The following is a 25,357-nucleotide window of genomic DNA, read 5'->3' as shown; positions in this document are numbered from 1 at the left end:
TTTAGGTGACATTAGCTATTCAAAAGGTTAGAAGACAGATGCATATGCCCAATCCAAAGCTCTTTAAATGAAGTCACAGAGAAGATTTGAATGTTGGAAGGCTTTTAAATGGTTGTGAAAACAGGAAGCAACAGACGCCCAATACTCTTGTAAGACATTTGTCCGAGCAGTTACTCTTCTATAGTGATTTTGGATGGCCCCAGGAATGACTTGGGCCTCAGATTTACACTCAGCATGGAGGAGAAAAATTGGCACTTAGGTTCTTGACAGGAGGGAGTTCAGTGTAGGATTTAAGGACTTGCCTATTGGAGAGTTTTATTAAAAGATGAGGTGATAATAATAATAATAATAATAATAATAGTAAAAGGAAAAAGTTAAACCACTTTCTTAATTCCATGTACCTTTGTCATCTGGAACAAATCTCTGGGAATTTTTGCAAGACGGTACAGTTTACAGCATGTTGTGTCTTCTCCATTTCCTCAACTGGTCCTGTCCGAGTCCATACGTAAATGTACTGGCAAGAGCGTTCTGTGGCCCACCATTGCTGATTTGAAACTACTCTCTTACAGGAAACATGTGCCAGCTTTTTTCTGTGTTTGTAGGGAAGAATGATAACACTGTCATTCTATCTGCTCAGGAGACTGACAGGTGTCCTTTGGGAAAAGCAGCTGTGGCAGATTAGGGTGTAAGTGCCCTTAACTGTCCTCTCTTCATTGTGTGGAATGGATTTGCTCAGGGCTGTGAGCTGGAGCAGCAGGCCCTGGGGTGCCTGTCCAGTCCTGCTCAGTCCTTCACTGGTGGTAGACTTGCGCAGAGTGGCGAGGGAGCTCAGCCAAAATTCCCTACTACAAACAGCTGCAACAGGACAAGGCAAGGATGGCTGCCACAACCCTGAGCTCCTCTCTGTTTAGAGTCATCTTGCACTGCAAAGTGGAGACACTCCAGAGAAATTCAAATGCCTTCTTGAGTTACAGTCCAATTTTTCTTCTGTGGTGTGCGACACAAGTGCTTCAAGGCTTTTCCTTTCTATCCAGGCAAGGGGCACAGAGCTGCAATACCTCAGGGTTCATTTATGTCTCGTTCCCCCAAGTTTCCTCTTTTTGGGAACACAGTATGAGGAGGTTCTGGGTCTCCCCCCATATCTCACCCTAGTATGGAATTGGGATCAGCCATGAAGCACATCAGAACCCAGGAACTCCTGTGAGCAGTTATGAGTCCCATGGTTCTGACCAAGCTTGTGAGACTAATATGTAACTTGCAGCAAACAAGGACTTCCTTAGAATGTGAAACATATGGAAATAAGTATGTGTGTTTCGTTCAACATGGTATGAAAACGACTGGGTTTGATCACTTTGAAAATCTAGGAGTAAATGGAATTTACTGAGTATGCTTTTAAAATAAAAACTTAAACATGCACAAGTTTAGACACTTTAAGATGAGTGTGTGTTGAGCTAATAAAAGTTGATGTCAACATTTTAGAGTATGCTTGGAAACAAAAAAGAGCTAGTGCTTGATCAAGCAGCAGTCATAAAAACAATCTTCCCTTCATGATAAAAAGAAAAACTCTGTGTGTGATTCTGCAAATATGTCAGATCATTTTGAACAGGCTAGTAACTGCTAGTAAATTATTATTTTTTGTTGTTGTCAAATCACTTTACTTTTTAGCATTTGACTTCAAAAAATCCCCAACCTTTGTATGTGTTGTCTTTATGTACATCAGTCATAATTTTGCTGACAATTCTTGACATGCACTCTACACTGCTCTGCTAACAAGAGAAAAGACCAGCCATTACATTTATGTTTCTTTGTTTTTCAACAAAGTCACATATCAGGAATAATGCTAGGGGTATGCTAATAAACAATACATAGTGCCAGTCATCAGGGAGTAAGAAATATTTTCTAACTAGTTCTAAAGGGAAACAATGTTTTTAAAAAAGGGAGAGTGATTGTTATTTATGCGATATTGTTGTTCTATATGTCAGCATCAAAAAGCATCTTGTAAAGAGCTTAGCATAATAAATTGTTGATTGTGACTGTCATTATTTAGAAGTCTTTACTAGATCTAGATATAGTGCAGTAAGGTTAAATTTACCAATATATAATAGGAAATCCTTAGACTAAATCTGATTGTCTACCAATGTTACCAGTATTGTCACAAGAACAAAAAAAGAGAGAAAGTATTTTATCTTTAAAAACAGCTGGCTTTACAAATTTTAACAGTAACACTATGTCAAAGCTGTTTGGGTTTCTGGATGGCCATTGATTTTTGACTGTCTACATAATCATTTAACGTCGTTAAATTTTGAAAAACTAAGGTTAATTTAAATAAAAAAAACCAAAAAAAGCTTATTATTGTTTCCGCCATGAAGAGACACGGTACATTTTATTGTCATTGAGAAAATTAAAATAGCCTCTGTGTATGCGAAGCAATGGGAGATTTGTAAAGAGGAGCCCACAGGAACACTTAATTTCAGAGCTGACTTTGATTAGTCACTAATTTTTCAGTTAACTTGGTAAGGCAAAACAACATATATTTGCAAAGTCTTTATATTCCTGCCTATAGGCTTGAAGTAGAAAGACACTTAATACATGGGCACTTGCCCTATCTGGGACAGGGCATCTAAATTCAGATGCGGATAAAAAGCCTAGCAAGTCTTTATTACTGTTTGGAGTAAGGTAAAAAAAGCCAACACCTTTTAAAGAAAATAATTGCTGAATAAAACTCTTCACAACTTAAATATATACAAGAGAGGCTGTATTTTTGACGCACGTTATCCAGTGAACCTTATTTTTTCTTCAACTAATATATGGGAAATCTGCAATTTTAATACATCTGTATCAGTTTCTTGTGACTTTACATTCTTTAAAAAATATGTGTTTTTCTGTGTTTTTTTCTTCTTTTTTGCTGATGTAGGCAAGGTGCCTGTGGCTTTACAGAAAGATCTGTGTCTCTTGAGTTACTGCCTTGATGTGGCAGTTCAGGGCTTACCTTGACTTCATTGCATCTTCAAAACAAGAATTGAGCTCTTCAGGACTGTTACCTTAGGACTTGAGTCCTTGGTACTACAATTATGCAGTTGAATAATTGTATGAATCTGAATTTTCTCTTTAGACGCCTGGATAACTGCAGATTTTAAGTCTTATGAAGGAAAAATGAAACCTTACTTTGAATACACTCTTAGCTATCACTTTTTAAAAAATGCTTTCCAATATCAACTCTCTGGCCGATTCAGATCAAGAAAAATAATGAAAGAAAATGCAATTAAATTTTTAGGATATTGAAATGTCATGGACAAGTTACATACCTTGTAGAAAAGTGAAAGAGCAGATCTTTTTTGAAAGACATCAAGACAGAAATGAAAAACGTGTTCTGTGCACCAAATTGAGCAGAGTAATGTATTTCCTGGTTTATAATGAAATTTGAGCTGTATACACCATGATTTTTAAGTAAGTCAAGCCCAATCTAATGTGGCCAGAAGGCATGGTCTCTGGCTGGTTTCCAGTCAGGATTCCCGGTTTTAGTACAGGCTTGCCAATAGATATTATTGAAGCAAAGGCCCTAATACAGGAACTTTTTTTCCAGACTATATGAGAGGTTTTCCTCCTTGAAAAATGGTAGCCTGATGGACCATTTAAAATGTGTAGTGCAGAGGAGATTCTGCAGCCCCTGAAAATGAGAGCAACACATTTCTCATTTCTGTGTTCTTTTCCTGGCTTCTCCCTTGTACTGTAGTGGATGTAATCCACTGGTGTAAAATAAAGGATCCACATTGATTTCAATGTTGTTTGGCTTACATCCCATATATCCTCATTCCATTTTGTCTTCCATGAGTATGGTAGAGGTTTTAGCAATACTGATGTGTCCATGGAGTTAGGAAGTTGACAACAATCTTTACCAGGTTTCAGAAAACTCAAATGAAAGGTATTACAGAACCTACAGAGTGTTATTTTTTTTAATATTAATAATTAAGCCTTAATAAAATCACTGCTGGAGAACTTTAAATTACCACTGTGAACTCGGTATTTTGAGTGATAATGAAATTATTAAAATTGTATGTTTTAGTAAATTTCATCTACCCTTGTTTCTTTAGAAGAAGACCTACCAGTGCATCAAATGTCAGATGGTTTTCTACAACGAGTGGGATATCCAAGTTCATGTTGCAAACCACATGATTGGTAAGTGAGCATTAAAACTTCTCAAAGACAAATAGCCATTTTTCTTACTCATTATCATCATTGTCTCTAAAATTAAACAGAGTTAAGGAGAAATTAATTGTGGATCCATCAATGATTAACCTAGTCATGATTGATTTTTTTATTCATATTATTAGACTTGATAAAGCATTAGCATATTTTATTTTCTGCAAGGGCTAGTTTAGACTTCTGCAGAGAATTATATATCTACTGCCAGTCAAAACACAGGTGATTAGCAAATTAAACTTCTAATCATTTTTGCATTATTGAAAACAAACTAACAGGAATGGTTAATGAACTGGATGTTAGCTTTCCGTAGAGTTTTAGACAGGTTTTAATTTCAGAAGTTATTATGGTAATGACACTACTGTGTACTTCTCAAGCACCTCAGTACCAAAATCAAAACTGGTGAGTTTTTGTCATTAGGAAACATAAATAATTCAAATGGCCATAAAATAGTATTGTTCGATATGTTTGAGCAGTCTGGAAAAAAATCCTGAATGTATCTGTATACAATTAAATGCTATAAATTATTTTTAAAGTAAGGTATTGTAGTATACAATAATGGAATACACTCTTTAAGGTAAAAACATTTTTTAAAAAGTCTTTTAGCATTCCTGGATCCTGATGTTTACAAAGCTGTTATAGTTGTAAATTGGAATAAAACAAAAGCTGCTTTTTCTTTGATATTCATATTTTCCTATTATTTGCTGATTCCCCTAGGTTTACCCATAATGTTTTCAATTTGGTAACTACTCAGTAATAGCACTAAGAGTTCTATCAGCCAATTAAATTTATCAAGCACATCATTTGCTCACTAATAAGATAACATTGCCAGGATTGTCTCCTGGTTTGTTATTTTTAAGTCTTTTTTTGAAATTTGCTTTTCAAAACAGAGATGGATACCATTGATTTTTTTGCTCCTGCTTCCCTTATGCTGTTTTCTTGCTACAATAGCAGAAAATCTTGCAAAGCACAGACCAAAAATATGGTATAGAAACTAGTGATTATATATCCAAGAGCAGAGAATTTGCTTGATTTTTCACTTTCCAGTTTGGTGGTAATTCTTTTTTTTCTTTTGAGGTAACATGCAGATTTCTTCCATGGAGACTTAGCGATTTGGCTGCACTGTAAAAGAAAGTTATCTGCCAAAACTTAATGGCCCATTTCTGTGGGTGCTTTATTTAAGTTGTTACATATTTAGAGCACAAACATTTTATATTTTTCATAAAAATGAATAAACGGAAATGACAAACTGTTTTTTTAAAGGAGACAGGCAATTTACCCATTAAGTTAAACCTTAGTTTTGATGTCTTTTTTTATTTTTTGGGTAGGAGATAAATTGAACTACTTCAGAGTATTCAATCTGTGTCAGTAATGGAATTTAAAAGTAGGGTAGTATTAAACACAGAAGTCATAATTTCTGCTGTTTTATTTGAGTCCAATGTTTGAAATGTTCTTAATTGTAGCATTTATGATGCTGAAACTTCATGGGGAATGTGGATACTGTTTATAAGGGATGATGCTGGAATTGATGGTGTGTTTGCTTGCTACCCACTTCACTTCCCAAGTGCCTCACATTTTTAGAATAGGAGCTCATTTATTTCATTAAATACTCAGATTTATTTTTCCCTCTATTTTCTGGGTGGTTTTTATTAAAGAGTCAGAATGGGAGGAGCAAAATGGGGATAGAGTCAGCAAAGCAGGACAAATCCATTTAGCAAGCTTCAGCTTGCAGATCTGAAAAGATGTATTTTCTTAAACTGAGCTATTAACTGCCTACATTTAATTTCTTAAAAGCTGGATGAGCTTGAATGAGAAAGAGAATCTTTTAAAACAATATTTAATTGTTTTGTCTGTGTTCTATCTAATCATGCATGATATTACTTCATGACATAACCATAGTGACACAGATTTAAACGTGCTTAATATAAAATCTTCCCAGTGAAATAAAGGAGCTTGCAAAACATGCAGGGAGATTTGCCGGTCATGCGTGTGGTAATCTGTGTTCAGTGGAAGATTCTTATCTGCACTGCCAGACTTAACAGTGCAGCTCTTAATGATGTAGCCTCGATTAAGCAAATGCAAGGGGATTTTGTGTTGGAGTGGAGTGAAACGAATATCAGCGTTCTGGAGAGTTTTGAATGTGACCTCGGAATCGAAACTCAAGGAAAAATAATTTCTGATCTCCAATTCTGTTAGTCTTCTCACTACTAATTGGATTTTTTCCTTAGCTATCTTTCTAATTTCGCTCTCCCCCCTCCCCTTTAATTTATATTGTTGTTCACAAGCCTTTTTCCAAGACCACATTCTGTCTAGAGAGAAAGGTTCAAGGGGTCACATCAAGCTGCTTTTAACCAGCCATAGTTTATGTACATCTGTAGTTATTCTTGTAGTATTTATACATTATACAGAAAACATACATACAAACACATTTGTGTGAATATATAATATATACCTGTAGCTACTTGCGTGCATATCAATATGTAGATTGAGAAATATATTAGATTAAGCACTGGAGTGAATATTGGCTTGTTGACACAGCATATTAAACAAACAAAAAAAATGGTTTCCTAAAGATATTGATTCCTCCCTTTTTTACATGTATCTCATAAAATGTGTCTTCTTGCCCTGATTTCCTAGTAGGTGATTGACAGAACAGGATGTAGTGTCTTTGATTCTCTGGGAAAAGAAAAGTAAGGTAGCTTCAGGAAGACACAGGGAAAGAAAGGAGTTTAAATGCAAGAGAGGGGAAAGGGCAAGGCAGGAGTTAATAGTCAAACAGTGTGATAATCCCTAGATCAGATGTAGGGGCAATAAATGCCTTTACAGACATCATTGCACAGTGTCAGGAACTGTTATTTCCTCTCATAGTAAAATGTTCCCATTATCTGTATTGTGGTTATTGATGGATGTAGTGTCTTCTTACCTGAAGGGCTCCATAATCATAATTCAGAGAAAAGAGAAAAGGGGAGGTACCTGGAACATGGGACAAATGTGAAAGTGGAAAGTAATCTACTAAACTCCTCTCAGAAATGAGTTGGAACCACTGATAGAGATAATGCTCAGCCAGCTGAGGGAAACAGTTGCTGTTCAACATCATGATTCAGTTTGAAAACCTGGAAGAGTTGATGGTGTCCCATCTAATCACTGTGCCCCTTGAACATGATCCTGGGATGCAAACTGAGTTCATGTTGCTTACATCCACAGAGAGAAGTTGCATTATGGAAGGTCACTGAGGCAAAGCTATACTTATAAAACCCCAGTGTGAAACTTAGACTTTTAAATAAGGCAACTGGAATTACTTTGTTGGCTAAAATAGCTCCACTGAGGGTAGGTATTTTTAGGTTGTATATATGTGTGTGTTTTTGTCTAATCAAATATAATCTCAACTAGACATTTAGCAGGGGAAGAGGGATTAGAAGCTATTTGAAAAGCCTCTTACTCTTCTTTGTTAAGAGTATATAGCATTTTTACAGATTTTATTATACATTTCAATCAATTCAACAAGAGGGATTATGCCACCTAATGGAAAATAAAATCTGCTGATGACCCAGTGAAGTGTAACCTTAAGCATCTTTGACAACAATGCAATTTACATTATACAAGTTATGTAATAAAAAGATGTCATAGGGGTGGGCAGTTTTCCTTTAGTAACTGCATGTTTACTACTTCTAGAACTTTCCATTTTAGAACTGTTCTGCAGCCTTTAATTGAGTCTTCCCAACATCATCATGATGGGACAGGGCAGTAAGCCTTTTCCATGGAATGGATGAGGAGAAAGAGGCATAGAAGTGGAATCCCTTACTTGCATTAAGTGAGCTAAAGTTCAAGAGTTCTGACTGCCAGATCTGTCCACACATTTCCAGGCACTGTGCTTCATCAAGCAGAGCCCATGTTAGCTTAAACTACACACTGTCAGGCTAGGCTAGGGGATGCTAGCAGACAGAAAACAAGTCATGATGAGGGGTTTTTTTTAATAGTCCCTGTGTTTTGGCATTATTTTGGACCTAGATGTAGGCATGTACTTTTGTTTGGATAACTGTAAAGATGATTGCCAAATGAGGACTTGCTTGTTGGTGTGTATACTGAAATTTGTGGATGGAACAATTTCCAGCTTTTGAGTGGGAAAGGAGGAAACATAAATCTAGGTTTCATGCCAGTTTAGAAAGTGTTGGCATAAATGGTATTTCTTCAGTTGTCTTCTTTCTTCCATTTTTTTATCTGAGTGGAATACATAGCACTTCTTTAAGAAAATTCTTTTTCGGGGTACACGGTGTTTGTGGAAAATAAACTTTCTAACATTCCTTTGTTTTCATCACATAGTTTGCAGTCGGCATTTGACCTAAGAGAGTAGGAAAAGAGTCTGCCATTGTTTGTGTTCTGTTTGATGCACTCTGCTGCTCCTCCTATTATTTTCACTGTTATTTTAAGCAGACATACTAAACATTGTTTCATCTTCAACTGATTCCTTTACATCTGTAGTATCTGATGCAGTTTGGTGTAAATAGACTAAACAGTTGCTGTAGGAGTTGCCTTGGATTTTTCACACGTGCATATACGGCATGGCTTAGAATTGGGGGAGTTCAGGAAAGGAATTACTCCATATGAAATTATGGAGCTCAACAGCAGTAGTATAAATTTGTAAGTGCTCTGAGTAAAGTGCTGTTAGGCATGAGATAATGTAAAGAGATGACATTGCCAAGAACTATTTATGAAGAGCTTAATTTTTTTCACTCTGATAATTCTTGACCAATAATTACCAGCTTCTAATTATCTATTTTAGTTAGAAAGAAATTTCTATCACTATGGAGGTTGGCATTGCAACTAGCGCATAAATCCCCAAAGAGGTAAATGTGTTCCAAACAGCCACAAACAACTGTCTCATGAAACATAGTGAGCAAATTGCGAGCCGCTGGCTGTGCACAACAGAGCAGCACATTTACCACTGAGGACTGATCAGGCTGACAAAGAGAATGATAAAAGGGGGAAACAGCTACAATCTTTGTAGTTTGCTGCTACTTTTGTTGATGGAGAAAGCAAGCCCCGGTGTCATAGCAAGAACCACTGCCCCTCTGAAGAATTGGGGAGTAAAGGGGAAGGATGCAGTACCTTTTTGAAACCCTAGTTTTGATAGTTTCTAAATATGTAATTTCTGATGAGTGAACAGACTTTTCTTTCTTTAACCTTTTCACTATCATGTGTAAAACCCATTTTGTGAAGTCTGTTGAGGAGAGTTTGAATGAAGGATGTTATGTGGCATTGAGCAGGGTAGCAGATGTGAGCAGGAGGAGGAAGTGAAGGGAATGGAAAAAAAGGTACTGAGTACTAAAGTTAGAAAGCAAATGGGAAAACAGGATGAAGCAATCCTGCAGTTGACAAGAGGAATTCTAGTTTACACCAGTAAATAAATACTTCATCAAATCCAAAGTAACCAAATCTGTGACAAAACAATTGAAGTTTGAAAAGAAGAGTATATAGAAAATGCAATCTAACATTTTAACTTCTCTGCAACGAATTTTTACATTGATGTTTTAAAATAACAAATAATATGCAACCATTAGAAGATGTAAAGGCACACTTTAGTGCAACTCATGATTTTTGATTCCTTCAGTAGCAGTGATATATATATATGCTTGTGTGTTGTGTGGATGTGCTTGTTTGCATTATGCATGTATTAACTGCATGCATAATAAACCTATACAAATAAATCATCTTATTTGCCTCATGTTCGTGCAGTGTACATTATGGTACATGTGGACAACATCGCTGATATTAAGACAAAGGAAATACCTCAATCAGCTTTCTGGAAATCTGCCCAAGAAAATTCTTGTATGGTTGTAATAGCATGTGGCATTCACACATTCTATTATTTGTCTAATGCCTAAGGTCATTAAAACCCCATGATTTTCCTTTCACTTATGCAGAAAGCTGTGCTGAGCAACTAATACTTGTTGCACCATGTTGACCTCAAGTAATAAATCTTCAGAACATCACTTTGATCACTCTACAGTAAATCTGATACTGTAAAGTCCTTCTTAGCTGAGATCTGGAGAAAAAGGATGCAAAAATTTAGATCTATACACTTGAGGAGGAAGGAGGTGAAGACTTCCTTTCATTAGTCTTTTTTTCACTGTTTTTTGAGCAGTAAAAAATGGAAATTGTCAATTTATAGTGAAGAGAGTAATCATACCCTTTTAGCATCAGAAAATCATTTGAATGCCTGGGAGTCACCTGTTTACAGGCAGAGCTGACACGAAGTTGTATGAAAGTTAGAGGAAACTTGGCCATCTTGTCTGCAAAATTAGGAGATGTAATTGAAATACCCAGGAAAATCAGCATTTGGAGTTAAATCTGAGAAAACGTAGGTTTATTTCATGAGGAGCTGGGTTACAAAATAGGCAAAATCTGGGCTGTTTAATACTAACAGGAAGCTACTCTCCTGTGGGCAATGCTGGCTTATTTGAAAAGCCCATAAAGGGTTTCTGCATGGACCATACAAAAGGGATACTTTCTCTTTAATAGCCATCTGTACAGGAGAGATGAGAAGTGGGCCAGGTCATCTCTCCTCAGCTGTCATGATATTAACGTAGGTAATGGAGCAAGCTCTGCGTTCTGCTGGGTGTTGTTTTTCATAGATGTTCATCGATTTACACAGATAATTCTATTTATTTCTTAGAGTTGGTCCAAGCAAACCAGGCAGAATAACAAACACCAAAGCATTTCAAATGACTTTATCCTTGTTGTTTTGTAATGTAACTTTTGTCTAAAAAATGGTGTCACACCTACTGTGCAGATGGCTGCATGATTTGTAAACCAGCCAAAACATTTAAACAAATGTGTGATCTGGGGATAGATTAAATAAAGGATAAAATGGAGTGTGGACCACAAATTCTAATAATCAGATGATTTTAAGTTGTGTGTGGTGTGGAGCGATGGTAGCAGCGATAGCAGGGAACGCTTGCCAATGACAGCAAGGTGCCTTACAGATCTCAGGATGGAGCCTGTGGCCTAGTAGGCCTCAGTTTGAGAGCTGCACATTTGCTGTACAGCTGGCAGCTCTGTATGGGGACATCAGATAAAACTTATGTAAAATGAAGTGTTATTGCTTAGTATGAAATTGCGTGGGGAGGGAATTTGCAGACAGTAACTGAAAACAGAATTCATGGTACCAATGAAGCAGACTGTAAATATGAAGAGGCTTTAATTATCTGCGCAATTTAACAAAAAATTCAGGATGTATTCGGAAGTGGCACAGGCAGCTGTACACACGTTCCAGCGGCACCATTCACTGGGCTGCAGGTTCTGTGTGTCACCTACTGGGGCCATGGGTGCTCCATCCCTGTCCCCAGGTGCTGGGTTTCCCCACCGAGCTGCTCTGCTTGGAGCTGGAGCTTCCTTTCAGGGGTTTGAAGCAGAAACAGCTCCTTGCTTTTTCAAACAGCTTTCAGGCAAGACTCTCTGGGCTTTTAAAATCACAAATGGTTCAGCCAGGACACAGTCTGTGAACAACCATGAATCCTTTTTGGTTTGGAGGCAGGGTGGGGGGAGGGAAATGCGGCTTTGAACCTTGGTCTGGAAAAATTTCAGAAAACAGAATGCAATTGTCATATTATTAAATAATAGTAGTAGTAATACTCGTAGTAATAACAATGGGCCAGAAAGGAGCATCTGAAAAATGTCTCTAATTCAGGCTGGAGTTCATCCTGTAAGGAAATGAAGCAAAGTGCATGGAAGCTTTAGATTTTTTCTGCAAAAGCGCCTGTGGCATGAATAGCACCCAATGAACAGGATGCTATGGAAAAGCAGTGCCAGGCACTATGAAAGTTGTTCCCTACCCTCCACCTGCTGTAAGATTCTCCTCCGAGCCATGGCAGTGATGCACTGTGCGTGTCAATACTTAGGCACCACAGCTTTCCTTTTGTTCTTTGCTGGCTATTTGCACTGCGGGCTTTCTTAGGAGCCACAGCACATTCCTCGGGCTGCATTTGGCTGTCAGCACCAAGGGCAGCCTCACCACCACCTTTCCAAACCACCCCTGCTCTGAGCAGGGAAGCCTCTGATTCTTTAGGGGGGCTCATCCCAAGGTTTCTCCCTTTCCAAATCGCCCCTGCTCTGAGCAGGGAAGCCTCTGATTCTTTAGGAGAGCTCATCCCAAGGCTTCTCCCCACGATGTAAACGCGGGAAGCGCAACAAAGGAAGCCAATGCGGAGAGTGGGTGTCGAGCTCGAGCTGCTGATATTGTTGCATTTGGTGAGCTGACGGGGTTTCGTAGGTCACCTTTAGAATTATGCCTATGACAGCAGTAGCTACCTGCCAAGATTGCAAGGTATCTCACAGCTCTCAGGATGGAGCCTGTGGCCTGGTAGGCCGCCGTTGGAGGGGCACACATTTGCTGTACAGCTGGCAGCACTGTATGGGGCAGCAGTGTGGGCTGTTAGGGAGCTGGAAAGGAGACAAGCATGAAATTTCCTCTAACCCCAACTCTGTTTTTCTGTACTGTTGGCTGCTTCTCAGTTCCTTGACAAAAAAACCAATCAGGCACCCTTTAATCCGCCTGTGATTACCAGTGGTATAAAAAGAGAAGCATAATGAGGAAAAATGCCTCGTTTTGTTGCCTTCAAAAGCCAACAAATTGGAGTTAACTTGACAGGAAGTGGCTTAATAATTAGATTATTTATTTATTCCTGACACATATCCCCCTGTTACTAGTCTCAGGAGATCCTGTAGATGGTACGATTTTCAAGCTGCCATTACTTCGCTGTCTTCTGTGAACAAAGAAGCTACTGTCTATCAGTCAATTAAATGCACTCTTTAAGCAGAGGCTGAGAAGTCCTCAATGGATAGAGCCCTGGGACATTGTGGCTGATGATTCCTTTCTCTGTACTGTACATCACACTCTCAACTACAGTCCCCACAGAGATGGAATAAAGTCATGCATTAAAATATCACTTGTTGATTTGTTTGCTAATGAAGAGCCATTGAAATGTTTGTGTGTTTCTGTGGCAAAATTGTTGATAAAAGGACTACTTGCTTGCATATCTTACTTCATCTTCAGGAAGTGCTTATTTAAGACTTACTAAAATTAAAGTCAACAAATTAAGGAAAAAACAGAGAGATGGATAATATTGGTTTACTTGCAATTCACATCAATGTAAATAACACTGAAGACAGCAAGAAGAGAGAAAGGGGAATAATAGTACTTCAACCATGTCTGATATAATTTTCTTCATTAGTAAGAATAAGAATCCCTGATATTTTTTTTTCTAGTACAGCAGTGAGCACTCATTTAAAATAATAAAAATGCTAAAGTATCAATTTTAAACTTAACCTGGACATGTAAGAAAAGGGGCAGCCTGGGGAGGGGGGGTGCTGTGGTTTTTTGGGTTTTTTTTAATTAAAAACATGAAATTTTTTTCCTGTTCTTTGCATTTTTTTGCCAAGTTAGCAAAACCTTTCATTACTTAGAGATTATCTGCATGCAGCAAGTTAACCTCTTAGCTGAGAAAAGTACAACCATGCTAAAATAGTTACTAATGCTGGTTAAGGGTACATGCTTAATGCAAAATCACTAAAGGTATTTGAAGCTGGGGCCTAATAATATTCTCTCTCACCCTCCCCACCCACCCCATCTACCCACCAGGCTTCTTAATAGGATTTCATAATCACTGCCCTTCCACCACTCTTCTTCCACCCACCAAGTGCCCAGGTCAACAAAGTGGATGGGTGTGGACCACATTTTGTCCTGGGCTGGAGAAAGGGAATGGTTTTTAGGTTGCTTTTTTATAGAAGATGATATATATGTATATCTGTCGTCACACTGAAAATCATTAATTTGCAACTTTCATCTAAAGTTGATGCAGGTCTTATGCTGCTCATCTTAAAGAGCTATATTTGCTCTGGAGAAGTACAGATACTAGTGAACTAGCTCTGTTCTCAATTTAGCATCTGTGTAACCATTTGCACCTACATATAGAGCCTATGAGTGCTATTATACACACACATGTATATATATATATTTTATATATAGAGAGTCACTGCTTCTAGGATTATTGTTTTCAATGGACTTAACAACAAGCTATAGGGAATTAATTCAAACCAGCCTCAAATTGGAGTGCTTCCTATTCCTATGCTGTTATTCCAACTCATTTTATTAGAAAAAGCTTAGATACTCAGAGGTGTTCTATAATAGAAAATGAATTTGAAACCCATTCATTAATTGGTGATTAATACATTTCAGGATTAGTTTAAGCAAGGCCCTACCTCCTGCCCAGTCAAGTATGGTCTGGTTAATATCCAATTATCTGCACCTTCGTACTTATTATGTCTTAATATTTCGGATATGATAACCAGAAACTTGAGAGTAATGCTAATGAGAAGCACAGAACAGGAATTAACCAGTGACACTCTCAATGATCCTTACTGAGGAAAGTAACTCCTTCAATCTCCTCAGCAGAGTGGCCAAGCTACCACCTCACTTTCCATAAGCACTGCTTTCAATTCAGCCATTATGGGAGCTTAGAATTATATTTGTGTTAAAATCTTTCATTTTGCATGGTTCATAGACCATCTATGGTCAAAAGATACTCTGCACATGCTTTTTCACTTGTAGAGTTACTTTCTTTAACTGGAGCCATTAGAAAATCAGCAGTAAAGTAAAAGGGTGATGCCTGCTTCAAAGAAAAGCTGTTTTGCAATTGAATGCACCCTCTTCTATGCATGGGTGTATGCACGTGTATATTTAAGCTGAACTCGCTATCATGTCTGTCTTCTTGTAAGACCTGTGTTTCAGCAACCAGCAAACTAGATGTACACGTCTGTGAAATACAAAAATTAAATCCTCCTAATTCATAAATGTGAAACGTAAATATTGCCAAATTAAAATTTTTCATGCACAAAATTGTCAGATCCTTAGCATTCAATCTCAGGATTCTAGACTGTGAAGAAATTATTATATACCCTTCTAGTGAAATATGTAAATAAAACCTTTGCACCAATGTGTCAGTGGGGCAGAAATGAGGAATTCTGTCACGTGGCCTGAAACTAACGTAACTATAGAGGTAATTTCAACGTACAGAAAGAAAGGAAGAAGAAATTTTCCTTTTTGTAAATTTTCTTTTTCTTAACTAAGCTGCTGTTTGAATGTGTTGTGCAACTCAGGGCACTATAAGAAGTTCCAGAGGAAATGAAGCAGTGGGCAGAGTTAAGGAGACCTGCTCAAAGGTGCAAAGTTACATAACATTACTTTTATTATGTGACTATAATCTGATAGTTATGATACTTATCCAAGAGACTTTACAGAATATGCTATTCACGGTGTGTTGGACAAAGCTTAGTTCAAAACACTGCCTCATTTACTGTGCTTATAATGAAAGGTAACACCCTCATTTTTAGATTAGACTGAATGATAAAAGGAATAGCATATTTGTGTAATCAAAAGCCATCAGAAAGCACATGTGCAGTGGCCAGAGTTAAGGATATGCCTGTAACATCCTCTTCTGGCATTCTTTTTCCAGTCCCTAGCCACACAATTCAAATTTTCTCTCACACAGCACTTTATTAGAGTGTTGAAGTTCAGGACCTCAGCAGTATATACTTAATATCTAGCTGTTTGGCTAGGCACCCTTTTTCCCAACCCTCTCACAGACAACCTTCACAATGAACCCACTGTGCTTCTGGCTTCATTGCTTTTCATTGCACACCTATGCGAGTGCCAAGACATTGGATAACAGTGCAAAAAAATCCTTCACCCCCCAAGTCCCCCAGATGAGACTCCTGCAGAGCACTGTGTAATTTATTGAACAGCTTGGGAGATGTTGATGTTTACTACCCCATTCAATTAAACATTCAGAGGCAATGCAGCCCTCCGATTCCTTCAAAGTTTGGTTAAAAAGCCTAACCCAAATATCACTTAGTGCAAAGTGTGATTTGCAAACTGTCATAACATGATCAAATCAAAACCAATTTTCACCAGAGCAGTTAAATACTCATCTCTTTAGATGAGTGACATTTCCCTGCCAAATTTGAACTTTTAACCCACACTGCTCCTTGTGTGCTGTTACTCTTCAAGTCAGACTTAACAGGGATGGTATTCTTAAAATCCTTTGATAAAAATATAGCTGAGCTCAAAAAAAAAAAAAGACTAAAATGAAAACAATAGAAAAATAAAAATAAATAAGTGAAAAATTAAATTAATTTCATTTATTTAGAAAACCTAATCTTAGGGATACTTCTTAATAATGGAAAAATTCTCTATTCTTACCTACTTCTGCATTTGCACTAGTGATGGAGTATGCCTAGCAGTACAGACCAGAATTGTACCGCCAGGAAAAATCCTTCATGGTGGTACATGGGAATAAATTAGGTGACAGAAAATAGGACTCTAATTTCTATGATATGTCACCTAGGTTATCGTATTTTACATCAACTGCTGCTTTTGTGCTGCATGTGCATCCCTTTCAACCCTTGTGATGGGTCCTCCAGGCCAGTCTTTTTGTGAGCTGGTAATTTTCTTTGTCTCCTTCAAGCTAAAGCTTCAGTAGGAGAAGGTTTCTTCTCTCACAAGAGAAACACTCTCAACACAGTTCAGCTGCCCTTATTTTCTTAAATGCATCCTTCTCATTCATCTCCTTAAAAAGCAGATTTGGAAGGCTCTTTGACTCTAAATTCTCCTACGCCATTTTGCCTCACAAATGCAGTTAACTTTTCATAGCATTACGTGACCCCTCTCTCTCCTTTTGCTTTATCGCATTCTCATTTCTTTTTTGGAGGGGAATTCCTCTTTTTTTTCCAGATATTGTTTTCACATCTTTGCTTGACAGGCTACAAAGACAATTTTCATGTCAATATGTCAAAATGGGAGTCAAAATGGGTACAAGTCTGTGGTGGTTCCAGCATTTCCAGTGACTTCTTTGCTGGTCTAGAACAAGTCACTGAAATGTGAAATGGAGACAGTACTTAGCCACAGAGATTTTTTTCAAGACAAATTAGTCAATGTACATTCAGAAGGAAAAGTGCTTTAATGCTGTAAATAGCAAGCTATTAAATAATTTGTGTTTTTTATTATCTCTTGGCTAATGGGGAATTCTGCTGCTTGCCTTAGAGCTCCCAAATTTGGTTTGAATTTCCTATCCATTTCAGAGTGCAATTTAAAGAAAAAATGTTCCTCCTCTTTTACTGTATCATCACTCCTCACAGATGCTGTCCAGCTGATACCTATTCTTTATATCTGCTCCACACAACAGAAATTGTCCTTCATTTCTTCCCCAGTCAGAACCAGTTAATAGCAAGAGAGTTAGCAGAAATTGTGATGGTTTCCATGAGTCAGTAACATTTTCTTACTCCTATTCAGAATTTTTCCTTTGTCACTGCAATTCTGAAAGTTGCTTCAAAGTCCATCTACTCTGTGGGTCCTGCACCCCACACAAATCTCCTTCTCAATTCCTGTCTATTCTTCTATCATATGAAAATTATTCTTTTCTCCCTTACCTAAACCAGTTGAATGTCTTTGTCTTTCTTGGCTGTCATTAATTTGCAACCACTTATAGCTGTGCTTTAGTAACGAGTTTGAGGGTTCACGCTATAAAATGTATTGTCAGTCCTCAGCGTCAATTTCTTATTGTGGTGTTCAGCTAAGTCTTGTAAAAATGACACACTTGTGCACCTTCAGGAGAGTTTTAATTTTTCAGTATTCTCTGCTGAAATTACTTTTTTTTTAATCTATAGCTGTGATTCAGTACCAGCTATAGCTGGCACCACAGCTTTAAATAGTGTGCCTTTAATATTGCCCCCTTTGTATGCTGTATTATAATGAAGCAACATCACTAAATTGCTGTGAAGGGTGATTGTTGCACGGGGATGACTACTACACCTTGGGGTCTTTTTGCACCAGATTATTTCTTTATTGTTGTTATTACAACCCATCTTCTTTACTCTCTTGATACCAAACTTGCTGTTGGACATCCATGTAGCACAGGGGATCTTTAAAAACATTTTGGACATCAATTTGTCTCTTAGATACACACCAATGACTGTTCAATTCCAGGCTCTTGTATCCTGTGTGGCTTTGCAATACTTTAAGTGATGCCAGCTCAGTCTGTTCACATGACTTGAAGTGCTCTTCATGATTTGCTCTTTAAAAAAATCAGTTTGTTGCTGATAGAAGTGACAGACATTTCTTGCTAACCATTTTCAGACAGGAACAATACTAGATTTATAACAAGTGGAACATGCTTTTTACCTTCCTGCTATTCCCCATACATTTTACAATACAGAAGAGTGTAAGAATGATTTTGCTTGAGCTATTTCCTTTCCTTTTGGCACTGTGTTCACATTCAAATAAAGAATTATAGCAGTTATGTCAGTTTATCATCCAGTGCCATGACCACAAGGAACCTTCTGCAAAATTCATTTTGCCCAAGTAAGAAAAATTATTACTATTGTGAAGATACAAATATTTTAATAAAGACACTTTCTTTTAAAAAATCTTTCCAACCTACTGTGGCAACATCTTAACAGAGGTTTCAGCAAGGTAAGAGTGCAGATTTTTGCCTTAGCTGTACAAAAAGGAGCCTTCATCCACGCAGGCAAATTTAACTGATTTGTCAAATGATGAAGTGTAGGATATTAATTTATTTTGTGCGTGTGGAGGTGATGAAATTGTCCTATGTTCTACAGCCACAGGGCAGCTCAGGAGACCACTGCTGACACAGTTACTGGAGGTACAAGGAGCCATGGTCCACTCCCACATGCCTGATCACTTTCAATACATTGGATAGCAATGTTCCTGTGCCCTCTCCCACTGCAGACTGGGGATTCTACATCCCCTGCTGGTGCTCTGCTAAGGGATGGATGCAGAATCTACAGTTCTTTGCATGGCTTGCATGGTGTCAGGGCTCCCAGGTGTGCAGGCCTGTGGCTCTCCTGTCTGCATTCTTTGGTGCTGTCCTTGCCAAGACTGTTTGACCAAAACAAAAGTGTCCCAAAGCATGAGTTTCACAAGGTCCACAAGCTCTCCTCTGTACCTCTATCTGCCTGTCACACTCAGGAAAAGTTTTAAATGGGATTGGCGTTGCACCACGGTACATATAGAATAGTAGTGAAAAGCTCTGATTCTGAAAACGTGCAACTATGCATATGATTTTATTCACATGAATAAATGTCACAGGCTTCCTTTTATACAGCAGTAAGGCTGTATATGTTCTCAAGTGTTTGTAAGATTGGAGCCTAAATTGCCATTCCGGGTGGTGTTTTAACAACATGTTCTAAATGTGGAAAAAAATATGTGTCTTCTGTAATGAAGTCATCATCCCATTAAAGCATGCTTTTTCCCTCAGTGATACCAAACACAAATTTTGAGTTGTAATTTGGACTTTTTCCATCCTTATGAAGATAGCTCATTTTTTTTCATTGCAAGGCAGCTTTTCTTTTTTTTTTGTTTCAGTTTCTTCTTTAGCTTAATACTGTAGCTGGGTAGTATTCCCATTTAAATCAGGAATTAGATCTGACACACTTTGAATTGAACTATCAATTCTTTTAAAACTGACGCCAGTTCCACACTATTTGGTCATACAAACTTCCGATTATGGGCCAGAGAGCATTGATTTTCAGCTGTCATTTCTAGCACACATACTGTAGAACTGAAATTTAAACCTTAATCCACTCTATAATACAATTAATTTTTAATGTGCAGTAATACTAATTGAAATAGCCTGAATTTAGTAAGTCACCACAAGACATTTTCAAAAGCAGGAGTCTCCACTGAGAGCTGGAAGGACAGATAATCATTGTTACAGTGTTTACAGAATAAATGCACACTCTGCAGGCAATTCCATGCCAAGAGATTTTTTCCTTGTTAGTTTATATTAATATATTTCATTGTGGATTTAAATCTTTTTTCAGTGATTTCTACTAAAATACATCTGTTGCTGTGAACCAAGTTATTTTGATTCTATTTTAATGGAAATGTTTATTTTTATAGAAGATTTTCAGTCTTACATCTGTTTTTTTAACACAACTGTCACTGTATTATGTAATTATCAAATGCATTGTGATATTCAGAGAAACTAATTAAATTTTCTACCTGTGAAATGGTCAGCCATGCAGTTTCTATGTATGATAAACCAAAGCTGCATGTTCTCTACCTGAGTCCTTTTTCCCTTAGGTTTGCCTTTCATATTAGCAATATATCTTGTGCCATCTCAATTTCACTGCATCACTTTTAATCTTCAGATGTGATCTTTTCAGATGTGATCTTTTCAGATGTTTTAGTGGAGAGGATGGAAAGGGGATTTAACTGCAGAGGAACAGATCTTATGCAATTAACCAAGAAGGGATTTAATCATTTGTATAATAGCAAGATACCGTTATCTGATAAGAAGGAGTATTTCTTAGAATGCTTCAATTCTTCTGATGAATGGTGCTGTGCAGTGTTCAAAGTGAGCACCAATGTTAAGTGAAAAAAAATGTCATGTGCTTTATATCATCCTTGCATGGCTTTCACATTACAGTATTTAATAAGCCAATAGCGCTGTTAAATATTTAGCAAATGTTCCTTCAAAACCTTGCCATATATTCAAATGGGATTTTGAGACATTTTGCAGCACATAAGTAAAAATTATGCCTTAGTTTCTGAAATGGTTGAACATGGCATATTTCCTAAAGGAAGTGCAGGACAGCATGGCATAAATACATTCAGCAGATTTCACACAAACAGAATATCAGAATTTATTCCTATTTTTCAGATTGAGAGTTTAAACTGACTCCCATTTTGTCAGAAGAAAGCTGCACTGAGTTTACTTGCATGGTGTTAAAACAAAGTTATAACATTTAGTAGAAACCCTGTGACTCACAGGGTGCTGTTTTAAAGGTAGTCTTACCAGTGCATAGCTTTTACAATTAATGTTCTCTGAGTTGTGGGTGAGAGAAAAGCACAGATCAAGTTGTTGCCCTCTTCTGAGGGTAACAGTTCATCACTAGGTAGCACTTCTACATTCTGTAGTACACAAAATAGAGATTTAATGACATAGCTGCAGCATGATGTTGTTAATCAAACAATAATAAATCATTAGAAACCCTGTCTTATTTGACAAACGTCTGCAAGTTTCAGATCCTTGTTGTATGCTAATTAATCCTCTGTAAGTACTTGTATAATAATTAAATATCTTGCACTTATAGAACAGCCAAGCCTATTTATACTGTTTAAGACAGCACGTCTCTTGTTATCTTTGAATGGTATGTGGGTTCCACATGTGTTGCAATGGGTATTCATCTGTTTCTTGGGATAACTCCCAGATATTTGCCCCTGTTCGTGTGTAAGAGGAAGGTACAAAGGTTAGGCAAGCCAGTCTGGCTGTTAAATCAGCGTGTTTGCTGCTGCCGCTGCCCAGCTGCACGTTCCTGCCCCATGCAGAGGCAGCAGAGTGCTTCTGCTGCTTGCGCTGACAGGTCAGGGACAGCTTTGCAGGTGCTCAGCTGCCTGGATTGAGGCTCCCACTCCCCTGTTTCCTTGGGATATCTCCAACCCTCCTGTTCACTGCTTAGTCTGTGAGCTTTCTACCTGTATTTGGGCCCACTGAAGAACTACATTTCCACATGGTTCCTCTAAAAAATAAAGGTTTGTAGTGGTGGGTATGAGACATATTTAGTAGGGCACATAGTTTAACTCCTGAAGGTGAAAAGCAGTGTTCTTCTGCAAACGTTTTTTTCTATTTGGATGAATATATATTTTTTTCTAATTTTCAGTTTGTATCAGCCACTTTATTTTTTTTAATATTGTAAAAAAATTACTCACTTTGGAAGAAATACCAGTGTAACCTCTTAGAAAATTATTTGGGTCTGTTTTAAAATGTTGGATTTTTCTTGGGAAATCATGTTCATATGCATGGCATATTTGTTTAAGTATTCAAAAAATTTAGGTGTTAATTGCATGCATGTGTGTGAATATATGGAAAGGTCTATATATTTGTATAGGGTAGACATACTTAATATGCATAGCTTGATGTATCTTGACCTCAGGTTACAAGAGTAGAAAATCCCATTTTCCAGCTTGTTTCAAATGTAGTAAAAATGCTGCTTCAGTTGCTTTATGCTACTCACATTGGGAAAGGTGCTTATACTGTGATAATTATCATCAAGGAATATTAATGCGTTCAGCATTTGTAACCCAAAAACTCATTATAGCTTAAGCTGTGCATCATCTGTGAAGAGAGAACTTTGCCAGAATTCGCTCTTCACAGGGGTTGCCTCCTGCTTGTGATGGAGTGGTCAGAGTATTGGAAGAGGTCACTCAGGCTATTTTTGAAAGCTCAAGTTTTGCAATTTTTGATTCACTACCTTCTGTCTAAGTAGCTTAGCATTCTTCCCCCACCCTCCAAAAAAAAAAAATTCCTATTTGTAATTGAATGCCTGGTGAAGTGCATAAAGCTAAAAGATTGCATCTCATTATGCACAAGAGGCTAAAGGTGTAGACATAAATATTGCACATCAAGGTCACAGAGATTTCAGAGTCCATATTCCATCACCATACATGGGATTTGCACAACCACCACTGTCACTCATGCTAAGGGGAACGAGTTGTTCTAATTGTGTGGTCTTTGATAAGAATCTTGTTTATTGTGTAAAACTCTTGATGTTTTTGGTAGCACCTTACACTTCAGTATTTATGTATTCTGGGACCATGTTTTGATTCCTTAATGCTATTTCACCATGAGAATAAGATTTATCATTTTTACATCTCTCTTGTCTTCCAAGCTTCTAAACCCACAGTTTAACAGCCTTCACATTTCTAAAAAATACTTGAGCAGTCTGTTCAAAGCATCAGAGCCCAATTCTTTCCTCACTCAATTTTCACACCAATGTCCCCCAGTTGATTGAGCTGATTTACACTGATGTTGTTGAGAGGAGGTTCAGTCCTTAGGATTATTTTATATTTTCATTAGTATATCATGTTGTACATTCCACTACCCAAATGGTAGCAGAATGGTTACAGAATAAGATGCCTGAAGTGTCTCGAAATAAATAACCCTCTGCAATAAAGAATTCTTTTTTTGATTGATTTGTAATTGAAATCTCCTTTGAACTAAACACTCTGCAGATGAATATCATGCTTCCACCCATGGTTATGGAGACAGTAGCAGTGCCAAAATTATGTTGTTCAATCCTGTTGTTACTGGAATGTTTAATATGGCTGGGGTTTATTATTTTTCCTTCCCAATGCTGGATACAATGCTTGTCATTTCTCACTCTTAATATTGCCTCGTGTTGCATGTTGTAGTTTGCTTTATATTAGGCAGAGAAGGCTGGCTTTTGTGGACTGCTTTGTTTCTGAGGTCAGGATGTGAACCTGGCCTTGCTCCTGGGAGGACTAGAAAAATCTATTTCATAACTTTCTGCAGGCCTCAAAGAAGGCTAAGAAAACAAAATAAAACAAAACAAAAAACCCACAAAACCCACAGGCTTAGTTTAGACCTGGTGAAGAGTTAGATTCATCAAGAGGAAAGCTTGCAGCTGATCAGCTTTTCTTGTCATAAAGAGTCCCTGCTGTCAGTGCACACTTCACTGATATAGCAAAGCTTTGGGGAGCCCTGTGAGTCTTTTCAACACCCACGTATTTGTGCAGAAATACCTGACTTGATAATATAGAAAGAATCTGCTGAAGTAAGAAATTGCTTGCCTATTAAATCACCAAAATGAAGGGCTCAAAAAGAGGTAAACACAGTCCTCATGAGCTGAGTATGCGTATTACAGGCTTGCCCAGTTCACTTATGGGGCATAACTTTGGTTTGTGCAGCAGAGTGCTAATGCCTTATAATGAATGGCTGTCTTAAACCAAGGAGAGTTTCTCAGCAGGTGACAACACGGTTGATGGGAGATAATATGGTACCATATCTGCTGTGTGAATGTAAACTTAATAATCGCTATGAATTTTGAGTAACCCTGCTTCTCTTCCAAAGAAACGTTATGAAAAGATTGCTTCCAAATCCTTCTGATACTGTTCTTGAGATAGATGCCTTAGTCTTTACCTTGAGGCACTGGAAATGAATGTATGCTCTTTGCAAGAGATAAGGGTGTAAACTTTCAAAGGAGTAAATTGTATTTCCATGTTTAAGTTCACCATTTGCACTTCATGTGGTGAAAACCAGATGTGAGGAATTACTTTTCAACATTATTTCTCCATCTTCTGTATCTCAGGACTTCTGAGTTATTATGCTAAAATGTTCTATTACATATAATAAAGAAATGTTGGAAAACTAGAAATAGAGTAAGATTGCCTCCATCGATTTGGCTGCACTTGGATTGCTCCAGCTACAACTTAAATCACAAAACAGATCATCTTTGAACAACATAATAATGCTACTGAAAAAACAAACAATCTGCATTTGCTGATGGTATGACAAATGAAACCATTTTCCAGTTTTAACAGTTCCTCCTTTTAATCAGAAGGGAAAGTGCTGGGATTGTTCCTTATCCTGCATACAACAATACAGTGACCTACCAGATAGGTGATTGCAACGACTTGTGAGTAAATGCTTATGAAAAAGCAACTGAAATCAGAATTAGGGACAGCAATTATTTTTTTTAAGTTAATATTCACTCCATGCTTATTTCATTTTTTTTCAATTTTGTGTCTACTTGTCAAAATTCCTATTAAAGTACTAAAATACAGGGAGTAAGCATGGACATCTGTTTTTCAGCCAGACCCTGAAAATACTTGCACAATTTTTAAATTAATCTGGATCCTATTTCATGAATGAGCCCTTTTTTTTCTTTTTTTTTTTTGGTAGTATTAAAATCTTAAAACTATCTCAATTTTTAAAAACAATAAACTCTTTATATTAAAGAAAAAACACAGCAACATGCTTTTCTATATGACTTATTTTATACAAGTCCAAAAGCTCAGCGATTTATTGTATGTATAAACTCAAAACTGAGAAGATTAGAAATTGTAGCATGATGTTCAAAGGAGAGCTATTGGAATGGTAGAATTCTTGGCTTGGCTCCCTCTTCAGATGTAATTGCTGCTTCATTAGGTCTTGGAAGAGCTTCCCATGGTTAAATTTAATCAAATGGTTTAGAATGGCAAGCTCGTATGCTCAAAATTCCAATACCATTCAGAATTTTTAACAAGATTTCCCTCAAACCTTTTTTAAACAAATATTGCTTA

At 37.4% G+C, this 25,357-nt stretch overlaps 1 protein-coding gene across 13 annotated transcripts in view; it reads left to right on the top strand.

The window, feature by feature from the left end:
• Window positions 1-25,357, top strand: part of ZNF521 (zinc finger protein 521) — a 229,323-nt gene that overhangs the window by 107,908 nt on the left and 96,058 nt on the right. For 12 of the 13 annotated variants that reach the window (XM_033059028.1, XM_042779256.1, XM_042779255.1 and 9 more), the window contains one exon: window positions 4,092-4,176. In XM_033059028.1, coding sequence (XP_032914919.1) covers window positions 4,092-4,176 — 85 coding nt within the window. The remainder of the gene's footprint in view (window positions 1-4,091; window positions 4,177-25,357) is intronic. The other variant, XM_033059045.2, reaches the window with a different exon arrangement.

This window comes from Catharus ustulatus, chromosome 1 (genome assembly GCF_009819885.2).
Source record: "Catharus ustulatus isolate bCatUst1 chromosome 1, bCatUst1.pri.v2, whole genome shotgun sequence".
Classification (NCBI taxonomy): domain Eukaryota; kingdom Metazoa; phylum Chordata; class Aves; order Passeriformes; family Turdidae; genus Catharus; species Catharus ustulatus.
This window is presented reverse-complemented; position numbering and strand designations above follow the sequence as displayed.